The sequence below is a fragment of the Mastigoproctus giganteus genome, chromosome 1 (genome assembly GCF_048544385.1).
Source record: "Mastigoproctus giganteus isolate SK-2022 chromosome 1, ASM4854438v1, whole genome shotgun sequence".
Lineage (NCBI taxonomy): Eukaryota > Metazoa > Arthropoda > Arachnida > Uropygi > Thelyphonidae > Mastigoproctus > Mastigoproctus giganteus.
This window is the reverse complement of record NC_143575.1, coordinates 97,934,593-97,957,124: the sequence shown is the minus strand read 5'-3', so window position 1 is coordinate 97,957,124 and position 22,532 is coordinate 97,934,593. Positions and strand designations below refer to the sequence as shown.

General features: G+C 38.7%; 1 protein-coding gene across 1 annotated transcript in view; it reads right to left on the bottom strand.

Moving 5' to 3' along the window:
• LOC150091031 (uncharacterized) overlaps window positions 1-22,532 on the bottom strand; it is a 556,951-nt gene that overhangs the window by 8,570 nt on the left and 525,849 nt on the right. The window contains 1 exon segment of the mRNA XM_090373962.1: window positions 15,354-15,455. Within this exon segment, the coding sequence (XP_090230088.1) occupies window positions 15,354-15,455 (102 nt within the window).

The window sequence follows — 22,532 nt, the reverse complement described above, 5'->3', positions numbered from 1 at the left end:
ACTCTAGGTGTGGCCTGACCATCGCCTTATACAATGGAATAATCACCTCCTTATCCCTGCTGGAAAAATTCCTGTATATCATTGACAATACTCCATGAGCTACTCTTGCAGCCCATCTGCACTGCTCAGAGAACTTCATATCTGCCTGCACAACCACCCCCAAGTCCCTTTCATTCTCTACCACTGTCAATGTTGTACCACAGAGTTGATACGTTGCTCTGGGGTTGCTGTTTCCCATGTGTAGTACTTTACATTTGTCAATGTTAAACTTCATTTGCCACCTCTCAGCCCATCTGCTCAACCTTTCCAGATCCTGTTGCAGCAGCATAGTGTCAGTAGTGTCCTTGACAACCCTGCCAACCTTTGTATCGTCTGCAAACTTGGACATTAATCCCGATATACCATCATCAATATCATTTATAAATACAGAAAACAATAATGGACCCAACACTGAGCCCTGAGGGACTCCACTAATAACATCAGTCCACGATGAGCAGTGTCCATTGATTACCACTCTCTGTCTTCTCCCCCTCAACCACCCCTTTATCCATAGCAGCAATTTGTCTCCAATGTCACACTGCTCCAATTTGTGTAGCAGTCTTCCATGTGCAACAGTATCAAAAGCCTTTCTAAGATCCAAGTATATAATATCAAAGTTATTCCCTGCATCCAGTTCTTTTGTGACTGCATCATAGTATCCAATCAAGTTGGTCAGGCAAGACTTCCCCTTAACAAAACCATGCTGTGTCTGAGCTATAACTGAAGTCTTGTCTAAATGATCCTGCAGTGCCTCCATAACCAGTGCCTCCATTAATTTTCCTGGAACAGAAGTTAAGCTCACAGGTCTATAATTACTTGTGTCAGCCTTTGATCCTCCTTTGTGAATTGGAGTCACATTTGCACATTTCCAGTCTATGGGTACCTCCCCTGAGTCCAAGGAAGCTCACATAATTATGGCTAAGGGTTTGCTTACTTCCTTTGCTGCCTCCTTTAATATAACTGGATAGATCCCATCCACCCCGGGTGCCTTTCTTGTGTTTATCTTCAACAGTTTCTCCTCCACTTTACTCCCAGTTATTTCAAGATTCTGTAACTTACTGCTAGAGTTGAATACACCTCTGGCATTCCCCTCGCTGAATAACTCCTGGAACAATATTTCTTAGTTGGTAAGAAAAGGCTAGTATTTTCCAAGATTGATCCTTTGAATGCTTCCCATTTTGAATTTGCAGTTGGTCCCACCATATAGGATTTAAAAAATAAATTACTAAATAAATATTCATTTATTGTAAATACAGCAAGCCCATCACAGCACTAGGCTATGGGCATAAATTCAGAACAAAGGAGACAAATAAAAAAACAAATACATAGCATATTCTATAAATATACATTAACAATGAATATGAATTATAACGATCAAAAATATATATTGCAGAACATCACATTTGGCTCTCGGATGTAGTTACTGGGTCGCAGGCAGGCAGCTGTTTGTATTTCTCATAATTTGATTGGAAATGAGACTCCTGTAGGCTTCAGAGTTGAGCAACTTCTTGCAATCAATGCTGTGATAATTTATGAGGTGAAGGGATGCATTGGGGAACATCCTGTCCATTTGTTTTAGCCTGGAGAGTTTGGATTTGAACGGTTGCTGGTTTCTTGAATTTTCTCTGTTGGTATCTCAGATCACTGTAGTCACCTTTATGAAAGCAAAAACCCTTCCCTTTACCCCTCATGGTAGTTACCTCTTTGAGTAAATCCCACTTCAGCACATTGTGATCACTGCCACCTAGTGGTTCCTTTATCTGCAGATTCTTAATGCATGAAGAATCACTACTGATAATCAAATAAGAGAATTACTCCCTCTAGTTGCCTCCCGAACACTGATGTAGAAAACAATCATCCAATAAATCCACAAAGCCTTGCTAGTGCATGAGTGACCAACCCACAAATTCCAGTCAATATCTGGGAAATTAAAATCCCCCATTATACTGGCCCACTCTATTTCTCTGTACAGTTGTTTATTATACTCATCAGAGTCATTAGGCCTATAACACACTCCTACTCGCAATTTTTTCTTTCCCAGTGCTTATGTCACACCAAACTGACTCGACACTGCACTGTCCAGCCATGCTGACTGGCTGTAGTTCCTTGAATTTTATGTGTTTCTTAACTAATAGCATAACCCCTCCTCCCTTCCTAGCTTGTCTTTCCTTTCTGTACACATCATACTCCCCAAATTCCATTTCTGATTTCCTTATATCTGTGTGACACCACATCTGTGATATCCCAACAATATCTGCCTTTGATGTTTTGACCAACACCTCAAATTCATCAAATTTATTTACCAAACTCCTAGCATTGGTGTACATGCAAGTATACATGCACCTGTTCCTATTCTTAGCTACCCTAACACAGCCCATGTACTTACTTGTTCTGCAATGACTCCCAGCAGTCTCTGAAATCCCCTGCACCTTGTTTTCCCGGGTGCTGCACATTCCAATAGAAGCAGTGCAAGAATCACTTTCGCCCCTGCTAGCCGTTACTGTTAGTCTATTAGTCCATGTATCCCCCCCACCAAGCTAGCAGTTTTCTGACCCACCTAACAGTGCCTCGATAGCATCAGCAAATATTCTTGCACCCTTTCTATTTAAGTGTATCCCATTCCTGTAGAAGAGTCTCTCCTGTTAACAAGCACAGACCAGGCTAAGAAAAATTCTACCCCTTGAACCTTGCACAATCTCTCCAGGGCCAAATTAATCGACAAGGCTCTCATTATCATGTCTGAGCAGAATTGCAGACACTTTCAAATTCAACCCTAACTCTCGCCTTTTTTTCAACATTGACCTGTATTTGTTAAGTAATTTCACTAGTCTCCTACTATTAAGTTTGTAGTTGTACACTCAATTTGTAGCTGTTGTAGGCTTCAGTATTTTTCATCACTCTGTAACTATCCCCGTGCTATCTTTTTCTGATTTATTTCACCAGCCAGCTCCATGTTCATCCATTTTGGCATCCTCCTCCTGCAATATTTTTCTTAATGGTATGTATGCATTCATGGCTTCTCTAACTTTTTAAAGGTATTCCATAATTCAAGTTTATTTGTCCTTACTCTGCAATCTGCCTATTAATAGATGCCACATAGTGCATTAAATTGTTAAAGTCCCCTCTTCTGAAATTAAGACCCACGCCTTTACCTTTAACTACTGCAACACCTTTCTTCATCTTCCAACTGAAGACTGCATGATCACTATCTGCCACTGGTTCCTGTATTTTAAGCCTTGTGATGTCATCTAATTTGTAGTAATGATGAGGTCAAGAATATTCTCTCCCCTAGTATTATCTCTGCCATGCTGGTACAAATAAGAATCATCTAGTTTATTTGGAAAAATTTTTCCCCAACGTGAGTTTCCCTTCCACTTATTCCAATCAATCTGGGGCAGATTGAAGTCACCCATAGTAAGACATTTGTGCTTGCTTGCCCATTCCATCTGCATGTAAAGACTCGTCATATTCTTCACAATCTTCTGGTGGTCCAGTTTGACATGCTAGCAAGACTATAGGACTCTACTGAAATGTTTTCCATTTTGATAATGAGTTCAAGTAGCAAAATATGATCTTGACATGCACATCATTTCCACCACCCACGAAATGCTTCATCAGCAGGAAAGGTGACAGCTTTATTTATTTATTATTATTTTTTTAATGCTCAGGATGTTTATCTAATTACCTTGAACATGCAACCACAATCATTACAGGCCAGCATTATGCAAAATTAATAATGAAGCAGCAAGCAGTTACATCACGATTTTCTTTTCCACCAGGCCAGTGCTCTATTATATAAGTCCACTGTTACAATACTTGCCATCAAAGATAAAAGAATTTATCCCCCCCCCCCAATAAATTCCTAGATCTGGCTCCTAGTGACCTCTTCCTTTCTCCAGAACAGAAGTACAGCCACTCCCTGACTTACGGAAATTCGACTTTATGTAAGTTTTTGCAGGCCGGTGAAAACTTAAAAAACATTTATGGAAACACATTTTGCATCTTGTAGGAATAAATGAAGGTATCGTGAAAATATCATAATGTGAACCCAATAACACAATTTTTTTTTGATAATTTGTTCCAAGACCTCGGAAGTTGAAAGTTTCGCTATATAACTAAGCTATTTATCTCTTTAATTAAAAGGTCATTTTTATAATGGAAATTGCATTACACTTTCAGTATTATCATATGTTCCCATTATAAGAATCAATTTGAACACCTTCGTGATATTTTTCTAAAACACATTTCTGGAGGTCACTACCATAAAACAATAAAAACAATTTGAACTTTCCAGTTTATTGGGCTTTTTCTGTTAGTGCATCTAATTATAAATGGGTAATAAACTCGATCTTACTGCATTTGCAATAATCCCAATAACTGGAATTGTGTGGGTTTTTACGTTATTATGGTGAAATGTGTTTCCAACTTCACTGAAATCTTCAATCATATAAAAAACCTAAAAATTTTCAGGATCTTCTCTTCATTCCTATTTACATCATGACTTACATCATCACAATGATGAAGGGAAAGTGACCAACAGAAAGCGCAAGTGCTGGCAGTGCTAGGAAATGAAATGAAACAAAACAAATGATTTAGAAATGAAGATGATGAATTAAGAAGTACAAAGCAGGACAAAGTTTCATCTAATTCACAGAATTAGGTCTCGCTGCTCCAACAGTGAATAATATTTTAAGGGACAGTGTGCGTATAAAAGAACATGTTAAAGGATCAATGCATTTAAGATCAACGGTGATCACAAAACAGCAGTCAGGTGTTATATTGAAGATGGAAAAGCTATTAATAATATGGATGGAAAATCAGATTCAGAAGCAAGTGCCCCTGAATCTAATGGCCATTCAAGTTTGCCATACTTAATAATAGGTACAACAAACCCCAAGCTAAGTTCATGGCAAGCAATGGTTGGTTTAATAGGTTCAAGCATCACTATGATTTCCAAAACATTAAAGTATGTAGCGAATTCGCCAGTGCCGATTCTGCAGCTGCAGAGAAATTTTGTGATGTGCTGGAAAAAACCCCTTCTAAAAATCTCCACAGCCCTCAACTTCCGCAGCAGCGTACTTATCAGCTGGAGAGTTAATTCTGGCAACGATGCTCGAAAGGTAAAACTTGCTGATGCCTTTCTCTTTTTGTAATTTTTCCTGAGCATGAGAAAAAAAAAAATTTAATAATTCTATTTACATGTTCATTGAACATTTCTTTTTTGCTTCTATCAAATTCAGCGTGCATAGCTACGAGTGCAGAATTTCCCTAAATCCTTATATAGAGAAATTCTGACACGTAATATTTGACTTACGTAGTGTTCTGTGGAACGCAACCCTTACGTTAATCGGGGAGTGGTTGTAATTGTTTTACACATGAAAATTTTTACATATCAGAAGCCTAGTTCCTCTATTTTTTTCCTCAGTGGATGGAATGAACTTACCTTACACTGTTATGCAGCTGGTCACCATACAAAAATAATCAATGATTATAAACATTAATAATAATAATTACATGATTTTTGTACGTGAATAGGATAAAACAGTTTAATAAACGATAAAAATAACTATTAAATTAAATAGATTTTACAAATATTAAATTATTTTTAATTTAAATTTGTTAAAACTGTCAAACTATTCTTGACAGTTTTAACAAATTTATAAACTGCAGATTGAAAAACTGGAAAATATTTCTTATACACTCCCCATACATCTTTTAATGACAGTAAGACTATTCAATCTCTTATCAGTGGGGTCAGAATGTACATTTTCCCCCCCCAAAAGAAATTCTTTGAATTGTTTGTGTTATGGTTCTTCAAAATTTTCTTGAACATATGGGTTCTAAGAGATATAAAGCATAATTTGTATTCAAGTAATAGAAATATGTAAACCTCGAGAGGAATTCCCTGGCAGAATGGGACCTGGGTGGAGCATGTTCAGTCAGTTGCATCCCAGAATGTAGTGTGCACTCAAAAAATTTAGTGCAGAGCACTTAACTTGTAAATGTTAGAAAAATCGCTCAGAAAAATCACCTGAGAGGGCATAAATTCAAATTGAGGAAAGACAGATGTAGGATAGACGTGCGGAAATTTGCCTTTAGCCAGCGGGTGGTTGGTTGGTGGAACAGACTCCCATCCCTTGTGGTGGCGGTTGATAGCCTAAATAAGTTTAAGGCTCAGCTGGACAGGTATTTTGAACGAACAGAGGGGTGAAGTGGAAGTGGGTTTTTTTTTTTTTTTTTTTTTTGGCTGATGCTGCATAAGCTTGCTTTCTTGCATCAAATGCCTCTACTAATGCTAATGCTAATGTTTGTTTGTTTATGAGCTTTACGGCACAAGGGCAGCAAGGCCATAATGTGCCTAACTATAGTGATCTTAAATACACAGTTTACGTATATAAATGTTGAAGTTCACACTGCATTTTACAGTTGTATCTGTTTAAGGAATGAAAACATTTTGGCCATGTGTGGGGTATCTGCCAGGAGGTCAGCAATACTGAAAGAAGTGTTTGTCCTGGAAAAAGAGGTAAGCATAGCTTGTCGGTCACTATTGTATTTGGGGCAATCAATGAGTACATGTTGAACAGTGAGCTGAGTGTTACAATTTGTATACAGTGGTGGATCAATACCTGCAAGAAGATAAAGATGTGTCAGATATGTATAGCCTATTCATAGTCAGGCTAATATGACTTCTTCATGCCTGTTTTCATGTATTCTGGATTTCCAAGGTTGGAGATGTTTCTCTGTACGGAGTAGTTTGTTCCCAACTTGACTTTGCCATATGTATTGCCATTTTTCAAGATATCGCTTCTTTATAATTGACTTGTAGTCTGTGATGGGTATACTAAATGGTTCATCTATAGGATCTGTAGCAGTTTTCGCAGCTAGATCATTTCCAGAAACTGCCACATGACCAGGGATCCAACAAAAGATGACTTCTTGTTTCTTACTATTTAGCTTAGTCATGGTATTCAATCTGTATGAGTAACGGGTTATCGTGATTTTTATTCTGCTGTATAGCTTGAATAGCACTAATGGAGTCTGTATAGATCACACTGTTCAATATATTTGTTGATAAGGTGAAATTTAATGCTATGAAGATAGCACAGAGTTCTGCAGTGAAGCTGCTGCTGCATTCAATGAGGAGTTTCTTGGCTATAGTAAAGTTGGGAAAAACTGCTGCTGCACCAACGTGGGCGTTAGATTTAGATCTGTCCATGTAGATTGGCATGTACTCTGCGTGCTGGGTTCTCAATATGGCATGAATTTGCAGTAGGTTCTGTTGGGGTAAGGTGTGTTTCCCCAGTGATGTGAGTGAAAGGTTGCACAACGGTATGTGATACATCCAAGGTGGAGCAGTACAAGAAGTAGTAGGCTGTAACATGGTAAGGTCAATTTGCCAGTCAATGAGCAGGGAATGCAGGCGTATCCCTGTTGATGGGTTTTCAGATGGCTCTGTAAAGGTTCTCCCATTTGGGTGAGAAAAAGTCCATTCCGAGTAGTGTTGTCTAGTTGCCCTTTGACTTTTGCTGCGTAGTTTAACAGGAGAGGTTGCTTCTACAGGGATGGGATACACTTAAATAGAAAGGGTGCAAGAATTTTTGCTGATGCTGTCGAGGCAGTGTTAGGTGGGTCGGAAAACTGCTAGTTGGGGGGGATACAAGGACTAATAGATTAACAGTAGCCACTGGCAGAGGTGGAAATGATTCTTGCACTGCTTCTATTGAAATGAGCAGAAGCCTGAAAAACAAGATACAGGATATTTCAGAGACTGCTGGGAGTTATTGCGGTACAAGTAAACACATGGGTTGTGTTAGGGTAGCTAAGAATAGAAACAGGTGCATGTATACCTGCGTGTACACCAATGCTAGGAGTTTGGTAAATAAATTTGATGAATTTGAGGTATTGCTCAAAACATCAAAGGCAGATATTGTTGTGATATCAGAGACGTGGTGTCACACAGATATAAGTAATGCGGAACTGGAATTTGGGGAATACAATGTGTATAGAAAGGATAGACAGGACAGGAGGGGGAGGAGGGGTTATGCTATTAGTTAAGAAACACAAAGTCCAAGGAAGTGAAGCCAGTCGACATCGATGGACAGGGCAGTGTCGAGTCAGTTTGGTGTGACATAAGCATAGGGGAATCAAAATTGAGAGTAGGAGTGTGCTATAGGCCTAATGACTCTGATGAGTATAATAAGATATTGTACAGGGAAATAGAGTGGGCCAGTAAATCAGAGAGTCTTATAATGGGGGATTTTAATTTCCCAGATATTGACGGGAATTTGTGGGTTGGTCACTCGCATACTAGCAAGGCTTTTGTGGATTTATTGGATGATTGTTTTCTACATCAGCATGTTCGTGAGGCAACAAGAGGGAGCAATACTCTTGATCTGATTATCAGTAGTGATTCTTCATGCATTAAGAATCTGCAGATAAATGAACCACTAGGTGGCAGTGATCACAGTGTGTTGAAGTGGGATTTACTCAAGGAGGTAACTACCATCAGAGGTAAAGGGAAGGATTTTTGTTTTCGTAAAGCCGATTATGATGGTCTGAGACAGTATTTAAATTCTATACAGTGGGACCAACTGATGATGTTACCAACAGCAAACTCAAAATGGGAAGCATTCAAGGAACTAATCTTGGAGGCTACCAGGCTTTACATACCAACTAAGAAATATTGTTCAAGGTTTAGGCCTAAATGGTTGTCAGATGAACTAATGAGACATGTGGCAGAGAAGAAAAATGCATGGGATACATACAAATTAATGGGTGACATGGAAGCCTATGATAGATATAAGTTGGTCTGTAACCAAGTCACAAAGGAGATTAGGCAAGCAAAGGCAGACTACGAAAAATCCTTGGCAAAGGATGCAAAGAAAAACAGAAAAGAGTTCTTTACATATTTAAACTCAAGAAGGAAAGGGATGAATCAGATTGGTCCACTGGATATTGATGGTTCAACAGTTGAGGATCCTGCTCAGGTGGCTAACAATCTAAACGAGTATTTTGCATCTACATTCACGCATGAGGAGTTATTCACGAAGGAGAATGATGTAGGTAAAGTAAACATTGGCAGTGAGCTGGATGATTTTGTAATAACTGAGAGGAAAGTGGAGGAGAGATTGTTGAGGATAAACATAAAAAAGGCACCTGGGGTGGATGGGATCTATCCAGTTATATTAAAGGAGGCAGCAAAGGAAGTAAGCAAACCCCTAGCCATAATTATGAGAGCTTATTTGGACTCAGGGGAGGTACCCATAGACTGGAGATGTGCAAATGTAACCCCAATTCACAAAGGAGGATCAAAGGCTGACACAAGTAATTATAGACCTGTTAGTTTAACTTCTGTTCCAGGTAAATTAATGGAGGCACTGGTTAAAGAAGCACTGCAGGATCATCTAGACAAGAATTCAGTTATAGCTCAGACGCAGCATGGTTTTGTTAAGGGCAGGTCTTGCCTGACCAATTTGATTGGATACTATGATGTAGTCACAAAAGAACTGGATGCAGGGAATAACTTTGATATTATATATTTGGATCTTAGAAAGGCTTTTGATACTGTTGCACATGGAAGACTGCTGCACAAATTAGAGCAGTGTGGCACTGGAGGCAAATTGCTGCTATGGATAAGGGGATGGTTGAGTGGCAGAAGGCAGAGAGTGGCAATCAATGGACACTGCTCAACGTGGACTAATGTTATTAGTGGAGTTCCTCAGGGTTCAGTGTTGGGTCTGTTGTTGTTTTTGGTGTTTATGAATGATATTGATGATGGGATATCAAGTTTAATGTCCAAGTTTGCAGATGATACAAAGGTTGGCAGGGTTGTTAAGGACACTACTGACGCTATGCTGCTGCAACAGGATTTGGAAAGGTTGAACAGATGGGCTGAGAGGTGGCAAATGAAGTTTAACATTGACAAATGTAAAGTACTACATATTGGAAACAGTAACCCCAGAGCAACGTATCAACTCTGCGGTACTACACTGACAGTGGTGGAGAATGAAAAGGACCTGGGGGTAATTGTGCAGGCAGATATGAAGTTCTATGAGCAGTGCAGACGAGCTGCAAGAGTAGCTCATGGTGTCTTGTCAATGATATACAGGAATTTTTCTAGCAGGGATAAGGAGGTGATTATTCCCTTGTATAAGGCAATGGTTAGGCCACATCTTGAGTACTGTATACAGGTCTGTAGGCCTCATTTCAAGAAGGATGTAGAGCTGCTGGAACGAGTACAGAGAAGGGCAACAAGATTAGTGAATGGAACAAAGGGTTCCTCTTACGAAGAAAGGCTTAAGTTTTGTAAATTACAGAATCTGGAGACTAGGCACCGGTGAGGTGATCTGATAGAGGTGTATAAGGCTTTGAATGGTTTGAGCATGCTCAATGCCAATGGGATTCTTCATCTTGCTCAGAATAATCACCTCAGAGGGCATAAATTCAAATTGAGGAAGGACGGATGTCGGATAGATGTGCGGAAATTTGCCTTTGGCCAGCGGGTGGTTGGTTGGTGGAACCGACTTCCATCACTTGTTGTTGAAGTTGATAGCCTAAACAAATTTAAAGCTCAACTGGACAGGTATTTCGAACGAACGGAGGGGTGAAATGGGAGCGGTTTTTTTTTTTTTTTTTTTTTGGCTGATGCTGAATAAGCTTGCTTTCTTGCATCATATGCCTCTACTAATGCTAATGCTAGAAGCATTTCATAGATGTAAAGAGGTTTCAGTTGCTTCAGCATATAAGCTCTGAACTGGTGATGTACAGAATGCCCCTAGTGCAAGCCGTACAGAACTGTGGTGTATGGGATCAAGCAAACGTAAGGCACTTGGTCTAGCAGAGCTGTAGACCACAGAGCCATAGTCTAGATGTGACCGTATTAATGCATGATACAAATGCAGTAGAGTGTAACGGTCGGCTCCCCATGTTGTGCCAGATAGTATTCTTAAGATGTTTGGCTTCTTAAGGCAAGTAATCTGAAGCTCTTATGTTCAATGAAGGTAAGTTTTTGGTCTAGAACTACACCAAGAAAGTGGACACTACGAACCACTGGGATCATTTGATTTTCTAGGTGAAGTAGGTTACGCTTCCTACAGAAGTGTATCCCGACAGTCTTTTGTGGTGAGAGGTGAAAACCATTGTTTTGGGACCATTTTACAACTTTGCTGATAGTACCTTGCAACTGTCTTTCTACCATTCACATATTAGGTGAATGGCATGAGATACTGAAGTCATCGGCATACAGAGTAGTGGACACTGTCGGTGGTAGATCCTGTGTTATGGAGTTCATTGTTATGTTAAATAGGGTGGCACTTAGTACTGAACCTTGTGGGACCCCTTCTTCCTGGATAAAACTGGAAGACAACTGGTTGTTGACTCTAACTTGAAATGAGCGATGATGGAGGAAGTTTCTGATAAATTTTGGCAAGTCTCCGTGCAGTCCTAGATTGTATAGGTTTCTCATTATACCATACCTCTAAGCTGTGTAAAACGTTTTTCTATGTCAAAAAGAACCATGGCATTGTGTTTTTTCATACAAAAGCATCATAGATGTTTATTTCTGCCCTGATGAGTAAGTCAAGAGTGGATCTGCCTTCACGGAAACCGCATTGTATTGGGTTAAGAAGATGTTTTGGACTAGAAACCATGTCAGGCAAGCATTGATAATTTTTTCCAGGACCTTGCTCATACAGCTGGTGAGTGCAATGGATCTGTAATGTTGTGGATTTGTAGGGTCTTTTCCTGGTTTCAGAAAAGCCAAAACATAAGCGTGGTGCCATTTGTCTGGGAAGGTATTCTCTTTAAAAAGTCTTAAAGGTGGGTTCAGTAAGTTGTGTTATCATGATGTAATGCATTTCATCTGGTCCTGCTGCACTGAGTTTAGTGGTGGAATTCAGACATCATGGAGGGGAGACTGTATGCAGCACTAGATGCTGATTTGAAGTTGATGAAATGTTTCTCAGCCTGTGCCTTGTGTACCTGAAAAAGAGGTGTGCAGGATGTCGTGGTTGAGATTTTCAAGAACAATTCGCCAAATGCATTCGCAGTCGCCACTGGTGTTTTGAGTACATATGTCATATTTTTGTCCATATCGTTTGCTTTTTGTAGTTCTTATAATTGTGGAGGCGAAACGTCTCCATGCTTCCCTTTTGCTAGTCTGCCTAATAAGTTTTTGCTTTTGCCCGAGCCTGTTTAAAGCAGATGAGATTTGCAGTTGTTGGAAACTTCCTGAAGATGTTCCATGCTCTGTTTTCTTTTTTTTTTGGCCTTGTTGCATTCTTTATTCCACCATGATTTTGAGTGTGCGGATATTTTGATGGATTGCTTTGGAATCGTTTGGTCAGCTGTCTGTAGTATTTGGTTAGATATATATTCTGTGGCCAAGTTTATGGATGTTTGCTGGACCTGCTTTTCTTCCAGTATTGCTAGTTGCTTGTATATATATCCCATTTTGCTTTAAAAAAAGTTCCATTTGACAGTTCTGTTTGAAAAGTGGGGGATGTTTGTTTCAATCCGACTTATCACTGGGTAATGGTCACTACCCAGTGGATTGCTATGAATAGTCCAGCCAAACAGAGGATATATGGATGCTGAGCATAGAGACACATCAATAGCTAAAGTAGATCCTGTAGGTAAATGCGTATAAGCGTATGTGCCATTATTGAGAGTAATCAAATTGTGCTGGTCAAGTAATTTTTCTATAAATTGTCCACGTTTGTCCATGTTTTGATTTCCCCATAAAGGATGATGGCTATTGAGGTCTCCTAGGATGAAGTAGGGTTGAGGAAGTTATACCACTAGTTCTTCTAGGTCAGTGTAGCTTATATTTTGATTAGGGGGCAAGTATAGGGATTTGATAGTCAAGTCAAAATTAACATTGATTCGTACTGCAACTGCCTCAAGGTTTGTTTTCAATGGGAGTGGTTTAGAGAGTATTTGAGTGTTGATTATCAAAGCAACACCTCCATGTGCCAGATTGTTCAGGTTGTTTACAACCCAATCTTTTCGATCAATAATGTAGTTCTGGAGAGAAATGGTTATATGTGAGATTAGATTGGTTTCCTGTAGGCAGAAGGCGATAGGATCATATTGTGTGAGGAGATCTTGGATGTCATTTAAATTGCTGCGATATCCTCTACATTTCCACTGCAGAAATGTAAGCATTATCTGGGTTTAGTAGAACCCTTGATTTGTTTTCGAGGAGCTGAAAGTTTACTTCGCTCAGGTTTCCCTTTCCCCTTCTTTGGAAAGTATGGTTTTCCCATGTCCATATCCTCATCAGTTAATAGTTCTAATACTTGCTCATCTTCCTGTGAGCCATCATCTAAGTCCATGGTTTCTTTGGTTTGCATCAGAAGTTCTGTTTGGTTTGCATCAGGAGAAGTACGTACTGTAGTGTTTTCCTGAGGGATGGCATCTGGTAGTACAGCAATTGGCACATTTATTGCTTTACTTTTTTTTGCTTGCTGTTTGGTTTAGTGGAACCGTGGCCAATACTGACCTTGCCCAATCAGATAGTGATTCATTTGGTGGTATGGTTACCACTGTTTGGGTTGCAACTGATATTTGTTTTTTGGTTAATTGAGCATAGTTGGTTTATTAGCATTCAGGGCTGGAAAGGACTTTTTGGCCTCTTGGTAGGTGACATTGTGTTAAATTTTGTACCGCTGTACATTTTTTCCCTTTTCCAAAGGAGACACTCCTTGGAAAACACTGGATGCACTTCTCTGCAGTTAGAACTAGGTGTTGTAGCTGTGCAATCTGTATTCGTGTGTGCAGTGAACCGCATGCGGCACAGGCAGCTGCTCCTCTGCAGACTGTCTGTGAGTGCCCAAACTTCTGGCACTTGTAGCAGCATAAGGGGTTTAGAATGTATGCTCTAAAGCAGGAAATTAAGATAACTTGCTTTGATCGCTGTTGATGGTTTAGGATTATCGTAAGTGATTATTATGTTTTGAGTAGGAACTAGTATGCCATCCTCTTTGTCATTATTCTTCTGACATTTATAACTCCTTAGTCTTGTAGTTCCTGTTTTAGCTCTTCATCTGACACATTCATGAGGTCCCATTCGGTGATGGCACCTCTTGACTTGTTCAGGGAGACATGTGGTGAAACTGTAACAGAAGTTACACCAAACATTTTTAGTTTCAGCAGATGCTCAGATTGTCAATCAGTGCCAATTTCAACCAGTAAGCCACCTGATCTTAAGTGACGAACTATCTTTGGGGTACCTATTATGCTTTCTAGGCATTTCTGCACTAGAAACGGCAAGAGTTTGCCAATAGGTTGTTTTTGGGTTGAGTGAATAATAAGGAAAGTTGGAGTTTTGATTCTGACTACATCAATCTTTTGATGTTTAGCTGCTACAAAGGCGCCTCCGTAGCCAGGTGGGAAGGAGCAGCAGCGCGTAGCACATGCTTCTTGATTAGACTGGGGTTCGAGCCCGTCACCACCAAATACGGAGGATGCGGAAAGGTCAGGGAAGGACCACCGCATATCCTGGAGCAATATGGCCTTAGTTACTAATGCTCCTAAAAACCAAATAACAATAACAAGCTGCTACAAAATCAGTCTCTGACTATTCTTGCCCTGTAAGGGTCTGATCTATGCACCCAGTGAATTTCTGGGTTTTAGGAATGGTTTGCTCCATTTTGCCCTGGAAGGGAGAGCTTTTCCCTTCCAGATTACCGGCACCGCAACATGGAGGCAGGAGCAGTGCCACCTTTGTGACAAAGCGGTAGGGTTAGTAATAAAACAAAAAATTAACAGAAGAAAGAAAGAAAGAAAGAAAAAAGGTTACTTTTCCTTCTGATCTAGTAAAGTGTTTTCTTTACCGAATAAATTGAGTGTTAACGTAATGCTGAAAATAAGGAAATGATTTTATTTCACCAAGAAAGAGTGCTAATTTACAGGCAAAGACACCTGATCACAAAATCACTTGGCACCTGGGGCCTTGACTTGTAAAACCTGCACAACTACACAGGCACACAGCTTAGTGGGACCCTGGTCTGAAGAGATAATGTGGGATGAGTGCCATGCAAGTGTGTGTGTGTGTGTGTGTGTGGGTGGGGGGTGAGAAGGATGTTGGGCACTGAAATAAAAAACTTTTTCAGCAGCTATATTTTGTCATAATCATTCTGTGAACTTTATGAACTGGTCTTACATAATTCTGTATAACATTACTGAAAAGGCAAATAATTACACTCATTCAGGAATTAATTCATTAGTAGAAACATTATGAAATTCACTTCTGAACGTATTTTAGTAGAAAATTAATTTATAATTTATCTGTAACACACTAAATAAATATTCACCTTTGCAAGTCGGATGCCCATTACCCATTGTTTGTGAATTCTTTCATCTTCTGCACAAAGATATTTGATGTACTTGGAAGATTTCGTCTGAATTTGTGGATGCTAAACAATTCATAATGCATATCATTAATTTAATATTACAATATCAAAATTATATATAGTTGATATTCTTAAATTCATAGCCTTTTAAGATACCAATGGCTAAATCATATTACCAGCTCTGACAGCGAAAGAAAGAGGTGAGTGCATTAAAGTAAGTGCTGAAAAAATATTACCATTGAATAGAGGGCTTCAGTTCTCTGATAATTCTTGAGAAAATTTAGTTTCAGTATAAACAAATCATGCTATATTTATTTAATTTATTTATTTATTTATTCATTAATCCAGTGTATTTACCCGAATAGTTTTGTCCCTAAATAGCAGGCTGCTGTTAAGGTTTACTATCTATTATGGATAATAAAATCCCAATAAAATAGTTGGCATAGAATATTTTAAATTTACAATTACAATATTGTGCTTATGGTACAGAAATGTATTTATGTAAAGAACATTTAAATTCCAGTATTGCTGTTTTGTCATTACTGAAATAAGTCAATAAATATTATTTTTTGTGAAGAGGAAACAAAGCACATTCTGTCATATAAAACATACTAATTCTTCTGACTTCAAAAGTTTCAATTCAAGTTAGTATAAGGCATAAATATACAAGCTAAAGGTATAAGATAATAAGGAAAATACTGATTACTGTACTGGAATAGATGGGACTGGCTATATTAGATCAGATGGAACTAATACTCTTTGATAATCCTATTCAAGAAACTGACCATTTTCTTATGCTTTTCATAAAGTTCATGAAACAAAGTAAGTACTAGTATGGCCACTCTCTGTCCAGATGTGTGTACAATGGTCAATGACAGGGTATGCCGTTGCATTAGAGAGTAGTTGTACAAAAGCTACTGAGGTCATATTATACCTATCATCGGTCTTCAGAAAAATGTGCATTAGTTTCAAGGGCTTTTATTCTTAAATATAATCCTATTTAGTTATTAATTTAAGGAACGAAAATGTTTTTCAGTTAATTTCAATATATTTTGCCTATCTCCTAAAACATATTGTAGAGACAGAGTATCATATACATGCAACAGTGAGATAAATGCCCTTTATCACTCTTTACAATATAAAGGACAATACAATATAAATTGCTTTCTACCACACTGCTTAAGGAAAGGAACTGGGGATGTATCACATTTTTAGCTGCAAAGTTTGCTTTTCATTTGCTATTGAATTGGAGAGTACAGTAAACCCCCGCTATTCGCGGGGGTTACGTTCCTGAGAAATGTCGCGAATACTGAGTTATGGCTCCCATAGTAATAAAGGGGTTCCGTTCCAAAGTATGAAATATATAAGAAAAACTAGTCTAAAATTTTGTCTATGTATGTATTATATGTAGCTTCATAATATGACTATGTACATAGTGAAATGCAAGCATATGGCTCAAAATGAAAATAAGAAACAATTTAATATTAAATGTAATATTTATTAGAAATTTCAAACAAATCTTTCAAACCAGTGCCTTTGCTAGCTAAAAAACTTATCCCGCCAGTGCTATCACCAGTTTTGCTTAAGTGTTGATAAAGGAGTTTTGCTTTTTCACGAATGATGAGTGAACTTAACGGAATTTTATTTTGAGTTTGGTCTTCTATCCACAGATTTAAAGCTTTTTCCATTTTTTCTAATTTAACATCACGAGTTACAGAGCAAATTTGTGAAGCAATTAGCGCGTTTTCACGGACACTACGGCGGATTTTTTCTTCCGATTTTTTGATTGATCGTACCGTTGACTCATTGATTTTATAATGTTTTGCCACTGAGGAGACACTTTCACCATTAGAAATTTTGTCTAATAACTCAATTTTATTCGCTAATGTCATCACCTTCTTTGATATTTTCACATTTCCCTTGTTATTCATAGCCATATTTTTGAAAGAGCTTGTCCACAATAAAGTCACTTTCTTCTGTTAACACACTTGAAAAAGTCTGTTTTACACTGCAAAACGGTAGATTTATCACTTTTGTAAGCATATCAATTTATAAATTGATAAATTTATTCAATTTATAAGCATATAAATTAAAAGCAAACGACGAAACCTTCCATGACAAGCGCATAACACATACTGAACAAGGATTAGCGAGAAATATCCACGCTTGCGATTTTGTCGCCCCACTCCCCCCCCACCCACTGAGCGCTGTTTTGACCGGGAAAGATAATTTTAGCCACGGCCATGTTTTTTTATGGCGGAAAATATTCGTAGCGCTTTAAAATTCATATTTTTTTAGGTTTCATTTTATATTAAATCAGCGATCGCGAATATGCGAAACCACGAATACAGATACCGCAAATGGCGGGGGTTTACTGTATTTACATCGGAGTTCATGTATTGTACTTAGAGAACATATTAAGGTTTGTGTGAACAGTAAACACTATGTTCTAAAGCTAAGAGAACAGCATATAATTCTGCAGTGAAAACACTGCTTGCCATAGAATATATTGTGAAAATGTGGAGAACTATTGCCATAATGATAACTTGGGTGTAACAAGAGTAATGAGCTGAGTGAGTTGCATATAATTGCTCAATGCACTCAACCTGTATCTATCATAGTTCCCTTTGGTATGTCTAATAGTACAGTGACCGAAAGGACTTTCCAGGCAGTGGTGCAGTGGTACTTGCTTTTAAGTGCCACTGTCTGGAAAGTTCTTGAGACTGAATAACTGCAAGTATATTTATTACTCTCTATTTTTACAGACATTCTATCAAAACAGCCCATAATAAATGGATTTAATTTCAGTAGCATTGCTTAACAATAGAACTTGTCGGTGAAAAGCAAGTGTAGTTCAAATGCCTCTGTGTATAGGCTATGAATTGCTGATGTTCAACCACATAACACAATTCTAAGGCTATTATGAAGGATGGGATCAAGCCATCTTACAAAGCAGAGCCTAGCTGGGGGTGCCATATTATTATATAAATATAATAACATGCAATGATCAGCTGCTCATAATACTGCAGATATTGCTTTGAGAATATTTATATTCTTAGGCAAACTGTATGAAAATGATTTGCATGCTCTAATTTGTTGTCTAGGAGTACAGCAGGAAATTTATTGTTATATTATGGGATTCTCTGGGATTTTAATTGTCCTTTAAAGTGGTATGATACACAGTTAAAAACTGGTAAACTGGAAACCATAAATGAAGAAAGTGAAATACATCCTCCTGCATATATTAAAATCTGCCTTTATTTCTCAAAAGAGAAAGATTAGTACATTTAGATATTCAGCTAGTACACAATTTTGCTGCCTTGAAAGTTGTGAATAGAAGGAGTCTACTGTAAATATTGTGTATTGAAGTGGACTACCAAGATTATATTATGTTAAGGAGTTGGATTCAGTGAATATTCAACTGCTCAATATGTTAAGAAGCTGGATATGCCAATTTCATGAAATGCAACGTCTTCATTTTACGAAAGGAATGTAATCCATAAGTCATTAAATGAATATGAATATCCCATTAATTTGAATTAAATTAATGAAAAGGTATTAATTATGGATATGGTAATCTGAGACAGTGCATACATATATATATAATAATAATGTTAAGAAGCTGGATATGCCAATTTCATGAAATGCAACGTCTTCATTTTACGAAAGGAATGTAATCCATAAGTCGTTAAATGAATATGAATATCCCATTAATTTGAATTAAATTAATGAAAAGGTATTAATTATGGATATGGTAATCTGAGACAGTGCATACATATATATATAATAATAGTAAAGGAAAGGAAACATATAGTACACATGTTTCCTTTGCATGTATGTATATAGGCATAATAATGAAAATTTTAAATGAACATTGACAAATTAAAACAACCACAAAATTAAACAGATACACCAACCGTTTAAAACTGGTTTAATAATAAAATAAAATGATACAAAAGACTGTAAAATAATATTTACGAAAATAAAATAAAATAGGTAAATACGTTAAAATGCATTAAAATATAAATTTTAAAGTGATAAAAACGCTATTGAAGCTTTCAGAGGTGTCTGCCTCCTTCCTCAGCAATAATGAAACTTAAGCGACAAAATCTTAAATACCAGGTTCACGGCACACGTGGTTGACCAGGCGCATACTCGGTATTCCTTTCATGTGTACCAAAACCGGAAGTGGCCTGGGGGCGTGGAAAACTAAAACGTTTATCTCTGGCAAAAACCACAGCCTCAAAAAGGGGGTGAAATCGTACTCCCCTATCTCTATTCATGCTATTGTTGCCAGAGGATCCAATCCACAGACTTTCCAGCCACTTGCGGTCCCAGAATCTATGTGCCCGGTCAAGGATGACAGCATTATCAGGGGAGACTTGGTGTTGTTTTTCCCAATAGTGCTCGGCAATGGTGGATTTATTGAGCTCTGCGGTCCGTATCGTGCTCTTGAATGTTCCCCCAGATGGTCCTTAAGATGTAGTCCTGTCTCCCCTACGTAACATTCCCCACAATCTGGGCATGTGATCTCATATACGACCCCACTACTAGAATCCCTAGTAATGGGGACTTTGACCTGGGACACTACTGTGTGCAACCTCCGGCCTGGGAGCTGCACACAGCGTGTCTGAAAGTTGCAAAGCATCCTCACAATACGATCTGACAGGCCCGGATAGTAGGGAACAAACTGTGGTAAGCGGCACAGGCGGAACTACCCGACTGGGCTCTTCCTCTCTATTGTATTTATCAATGACCCTTCGGGGGTAACCGCACCTCATAAGATCTGTTGTAATTTGCCTAATTTCCTTCTCCCCCTCCTCAGAGGTGCTACAATGTGTCCTCAACCTACCCAAAAGTGCTCTGGCCACACTATTTTTATACACATTATAGGTCTGTGCCGACCTATAATGTGTATACTGGCCCCTACACATTGGTTTCCTGTAAACCTTGGTTCTAAGTCTGTGGCCTTCCCCATATACCATTATATCCAGAAATGGGAGGGTGCCATCTGTTTCTACCTCCGAGGTAATTTTTTTTTTTTTTTTTTTTATAAAGGGGGAAAAACCATTGAGAAACGAGACCAAATCTTCCTCCCCCCCTTCTTTACAATAGTGAACGTGTCATCGACATATCGTTTCCACTTACGCATAGGTAAATCCAATCTCGCAAAAACCCTATTCTCTAATTCCTCCATAGACAGATTTGTGACAATGGCACTGATTGGAGAACCTATGGCTCTGCCATGAACCTGTTTATACATCACTCCTTGGAAAACAAAGGTTGTACTAGAAAGACATAATTCAACAGCACAACATATATCATCTATGTTTAGGTGAGATCTAGCACTTAAGGTATCATCCTTCTGTAAAGCCAATTTCACACATTCTACCCCATGTGCTATGGGGATACACGTGAATAATGATACCACATCCAATGACATCATCATCTCGTCCTCCCCTATATCTTGACTCCTTACAAAGTTCATAAATTCCACACTATTTCCAATCACCAACGTGGACTGACCCACAACAGGAGAAATCAGCTGCGCCAGATATTCAGATAGAGCATACGTAGGGCTACCAACGAAGGAAACTATGGGCCGTAATGGAACATTCTCCTTGTGCGTCTTGGGTAACCCATAAAATCTGGGCAGCCGACACCCTGTTGCATGCATAGATCAATACTGGTCCTTTGAAATCTTTTCCATTTTTAGCCAGGAAAGTAGCATCTTATTTACACGCTGTTCTAAGCTAGCCAAGGGGTTTCTATGGATAATCTTAGAGGCCTTATTGCAGATATAGTTAATGTTTATTGCCATACAGTTTTGCGGCACATCCAACGGTTCCAAAGATACAGCATAGGTGAGTCTAAACAGCAACAGCACTTAAGGTTTGCCTACCGTTGCAGGGATTGTAATCTTATTCCCCATGGATTTAGGATCAAGGCACCATTTAAGGATGCCCGTCTGTCCAGGATTATCACATGGTATCAAAAGAAGGTTTTGAATACATGGATTCAGAAACTTCATGATGATTTGAGACATAGTAGGAGATTGATTGAAGTAGCATTGGGTGATATTAGTAGTAGATTGTCCCCCCTGCACCTGATGGGTAAGAGGTTAGTTCTGGAGAGGGTGGATAGGATTGCCTATTCATATAAACAGAGACATATTAGGAAGTTCAACACATTATTAGAGGAGCAGTCCACTATATTTAGGGGTAGTAATCATTCCAACTTCATTCAGAACTTCAGCGGCAAGCCTTTAACCCAAGAACAAGAGGGACTTTTGGCTCTTGGACCTAAGTTTGCATTGCTGCCCCCCAAACTTCCAATTACCAAAACGTCCATGGGCATTGAGAGGGCAATTAGTAAATTACCTGAACATATTGCCAATCAAATTCATGTTAAAGCTGTTTCCATACTGGGTCAGGCAAAAATGGTTGCTCCAAATCTTACCCCGAAACAGAAGAAAGAGCTAGAAGAACTTAAACGGGACGAAGACATTATAATCCTACCAGCAGACAAAGGCAGATCAACGGTGGTATTAAGCAAGCAAGATTACCACAAGAAAGTGTTAGACTTATTAGGTGATAGTGGTACTTACAAGATTATCCAAAGAAACCCCTTTCCTAGCTTAGAACAGCGTGTAAATAAGATGCTACTTTTCTGGCTAAAAATGGAAAAGATTTCAAAGGACCAGTATTGATCCATGCATGCAACAGGGTGTCGGCTGCCCAGATTTTATGGGTTACCCAAGACGTACAAGGAGAATGTTCCATTACGGCCCATAGTCTCCTTCATTGGTAGCCCTACGTATGCTCTATCTAAATATCTGGCGCAGCTGATTTCTTCTGTTGTGGGTCGGTCCACATTGGTCATTGGAAATAGTGTGGAATTTGTGAACTTTGTAAGGAATCAAGATATAGGGAGGACGAGATGATGTCATTGGACGTGGTATCATTATTCACGTGTATCCCCATAGCACATGGGGTAGAATGTGTGAAATTGGCTTTACAGAAGGATGATACTTAAGTGCTAGATATATGTTGTGCTGTTGAATTATGTCTTTACACATGGCACCTCCCATTTCTGGATATAATGGTATATAGAGAAGGCCCCAGACTTAGAACCAAGGTT